The sequence below is a fragment of the Cebus imitator genome, unplaced genomic scaffold (genome assembly GCF_001604975.1).
Source record: "Cebus imitator isolate Cc_AM_T3 unplaced genomic scaffold, Cebus_imitator-1.0 Scaffold648, whole genome shotgun sequence".
NCBI lineage: Eukaryota > Metazoa > Chordata > Mammalia > Primates > Cebidae > Cebus > Cebus imitator.
The window spans coordinates 513,525-516,913 of NW_016107963.1; the positions used below are offsets into that span (position 1 = coordinate 513,525).

The following is a 3,389-nucleotide window of genomic DNA, read 5'->3' on the forward strand; positions in this document are numbered from 1 at the left end:
AAAAAAAAAAAAAATAGTGGCACTAGTGGCACTAGTGTGGGACAGTGGAAAAAGTAAGGGAATTTGCAGTGTCAGCTGGGTTTTGCTTCCTGGCTCTGCCACTGAAAAAAGGGCAAGTTACTTCATCACTCTTAGCCTCAATTTTCTAATCTATAGAGTGGGAATGATAATACTCACCAGCAGGGTGGATAGTGATGTTCAAGTGAAAATGATCTGTAAAATGGGGCATGTGCCAATGTCCAATGCTTGCTTTGCCATTGTTATTATAGTTATTGTGGCTGGCCCCTTGCAAACACAAGGGGTGGGCGGTGGCAGGGTCTGCAGCAATTTCCCAAAGGGAAGACATGTAGGCTCACGGTGAGCACTCCCTGCCCTCGAGCCAACTAATTTAAAAAGGCCCCCTCCCCCACATTGCCCATGTCCGCCACTGCCCCAGCTGATCAGTCTTGCGGGCAATAGAACAGCCCCAGGGCCTGAGCACAAAGTCTTCCTCAGTGGGTGTCTTGAACTGACTTTGATCTGTAACCATCCTCCAACTTCCTGCGGATCAATTTTTTTTTTTTTAAAGTTTATGTATTTATTTTTTTTTTCTATTATTAAAGTAAAATGTGGCCACTAGAGAAAATTTGGAAAATATTTAAAAGTAGAAAGAAGAAAAATAAAACCATCCTTATACCTTCCTCCTCCACAAAAGCCCACTTCAGTTAATGTTTTGGTATATTTCCCTTCCGTCTTTTTTCCCTCTACGTGCTTGCAATAATTCTGGGAGGAACAACTTTTAATCTGTGTTTCTGGTTTTGTGGATGCCATGCTTACCTTTGGGGGTATTTCAATGTTAATTTTGAAATATTGAAAATAATTTCTACTTTCATATCTGGGATTTCTTTCCCCTAGCATTTCCAATAAGAATCCAATGGGAAGAAATCTTGAACGCGGTTGAGGCGGTGCCCTCTCTTGGGAGCAGGACAAGCCTCTGGAAGGCCTGGAGTGGGTCGTCAGTTCAGCAGCCTGCTCTGGTACTTGTATGGCCAGAGCTGAGGCAAGAGCTGGGGCTCGGACAGGTAGTGCCAGCCTGATGAGGAGAGGCAGTGTGGGCTGCCCAGTGGTGAGAGCTCCACTGGCCTCCTTTGCCACTTTCCCCCACGGGGTAGCATATCTTCACAGATGTGGCCATTGAAAGGAAAATGGGACACCAGTTTGCTATCACTGTTTACCTGTTGGCTGCTTCTCAGGGTTGAGGTCTTTATAGGGATTTGAGTGACAACTTTGGGGGTGGGTCCCCCTGAGAGGACTGGGATAGGGGACTGGAAACCAGGTTAAACGAGCCTTTGAGATGGCAAGCCTTGCTCCGTGAGTGGTCTTGCAGGCTGATGGTTCCGGAGCTCCTGTTTGCCTGCTTCCCTGGCCTTCCCTAATCCTGAACTGCCCCATTTGGCTCCTCTTCCACCCTCTTTTATTCTTTAAAAAAATCTCCCCTTCTTTTTAGTATAAGTAAAATTGTTGTCATTTCTGGCTTACACTGCCCTTAAGCCAAGAGGGTGAGAGGGTATAATTAGAATTAGACTAGGAATACCATTTGAAGGGACTGGTATTCCTAGCCCACTAGGCGCCTTGATGCTGTTTAATAAAAGCTTGGCTATTCCCATCCCAGGACATGTTCAAGGCTTTTTCCACTCCCTTCTGCGGAATGCCCTTCCCCCGCTTGGAGGCCTGGGGAAATACAGCTCACCCTATGAGGTGCGACTCAAATATCATCCTCTTAGAGACTCTCTGGGATGCCTCTCTGTCAGGGCGAGCTGCTCCCTGTTTAGTGCTCCCACAGCTCTGGGTTCATGTTGGTAACAGAGCTGGAAACATGTTGGGGTCTGCTTCTTTTCCTCCTCCCTTGTCTTGTCTGAGAATTCCTAGATAGCCAGAATGGACGGGGCTGTGTTCTTGTCTCCCATCCCAGTCCCAGTAGTTGAAGGAGATTTGTAAATATTTGGTAACTAAAATTACAGTATCATGACATTCAGTTGTCCCTTCCTCTTCTCTCTCATTATCCCCATCCCCATTTTTCCATGTTGCTATTTCCCCAGAGGTTGCAGTAATATCACACATTACAACTCCCTCCCCTTTTCATTATGTGCCAATTGTCTACACTTGACTGTGAAGTATCCTTTCTATCTATGGAAGTGCTCCTCTCGGATCTGACATGCCAAAACGCCCTTTCCATCCCTAAATCACTCCTTGGACAGGGACAGCTCCTCACCAGGGTGCCAATAAGCCCCTCTCCATGACTGCAGTGCCAGTATTCCTACTCCACCATGGACAGCCCCAGCACAGGCCAGAGCTTGGCCTTTTGTCCCAAGAACTTGGGCTAGGAGCACACTAGTTCCCCAGTGGGGTTAGCCTCCCAGGCTGGGCCAGAGTAGAGATTGGAAGGAACAGGGTTATTCTTGACACTTCAGCGAGAAGAAAAGTTCAGAACTATGTGCACTGTCAGTGGCACTTTACAATGAAGACAATGGGACAAAGAGGTAGGTTTTCAAAGATTTTATTAAAAAAACAAAGATACATAACACTAAAATGACACCAGTGGACTTCTCCTCACCTCCCAGTCTGCTGATCAGTACCCCCCTCCCAGGGCTCTACCTGGATGGTCCTGAGGCCCAAACCCTGCCTTTCAGCTGCCTCATGCTTCACAAACTGGTGACAAAAGCTCCCTGCTCTCATCCAGCTTCTAGTCTGTTTCCTTTAAGACAATAAAAATACTCCCCTCCCCAATTCGCTTAAAAATAATCTTCAAAGATTAAAAACTACATTTGTGTGTGTGTGTGTGTGTGTGTGTGTGTGTGTGTGTGTTTAAATAAGAACTCTAAATGTGGGATATCTCTCTCTTCCCCTATGCCCAGTTGAGGACTCTGGGGTGCCTGTCTCCTCACCCCAGGAAGCCAGTTGCCACTTGGTGCCCCTTGGAAATTTTCAGGAAGTAATTTCTTTCAAATTTCCCCTGCAGTCACAAATTCCACAAGCTTCTCGCATAAACAGGCTGTCTTCATTATAGGCACCACTCCTCAGCTCTGGAAACCTGATCTCTTTCTGTCAACTAGACCACATGCTTCAGATTCCCTGCAAACAGAGAAAACAAAACTCAAAATCAGGTAATATATGTGAATTACACCCCAATAGAGCTATTTTTTTTAAAAAGCACTTATATTTTGGGGCTTGTTCTCTGCTGCTCCTGGGAACTCTGTGACCCCACCATAAGGAACAAGACCAGACTAGCTTGCTGGATGATGAGAAACAAATGGCCCAGAGACCCCTGTCACCCAAGCAACCACCAGCCAACTACTGGACATGTGATTGAGGCTTTTGACAGCCAGCTGACTGCAGATGCTGGGTGAATC

At 46.4% G+C, this 3,389-nt stretch overlaps 1 protein-coding gene across 3 annotated transcripts in view; it reads right to left on the minus strand.

Moving 5' to 3' along the window:
• Positions 1–2,520: 2,520 nt before the first annotated feature.
• HDAC8 (histone deacetylase 8) overlaps positions 2,521–3,389 on the minus strand; it is a 278,811-nt gene continuing 277,942 nt past the window's right edge. For all 3 annotated transcript variants that reach the window (XM_037734637.1, XM_017517808.2, XM_017517803.2), the window contains one exon: positions 2,521–3,111. In XM_037734637.1, coding sequence (XP_037590565.1) covers positions 3,103–3,111 — 9 coding nt within the window. In that variant the 3' untranslated portion in view covers positions 2,521–3,102. The remainder of the gene's footprint in view (positions 3,112–3,389) is intronic.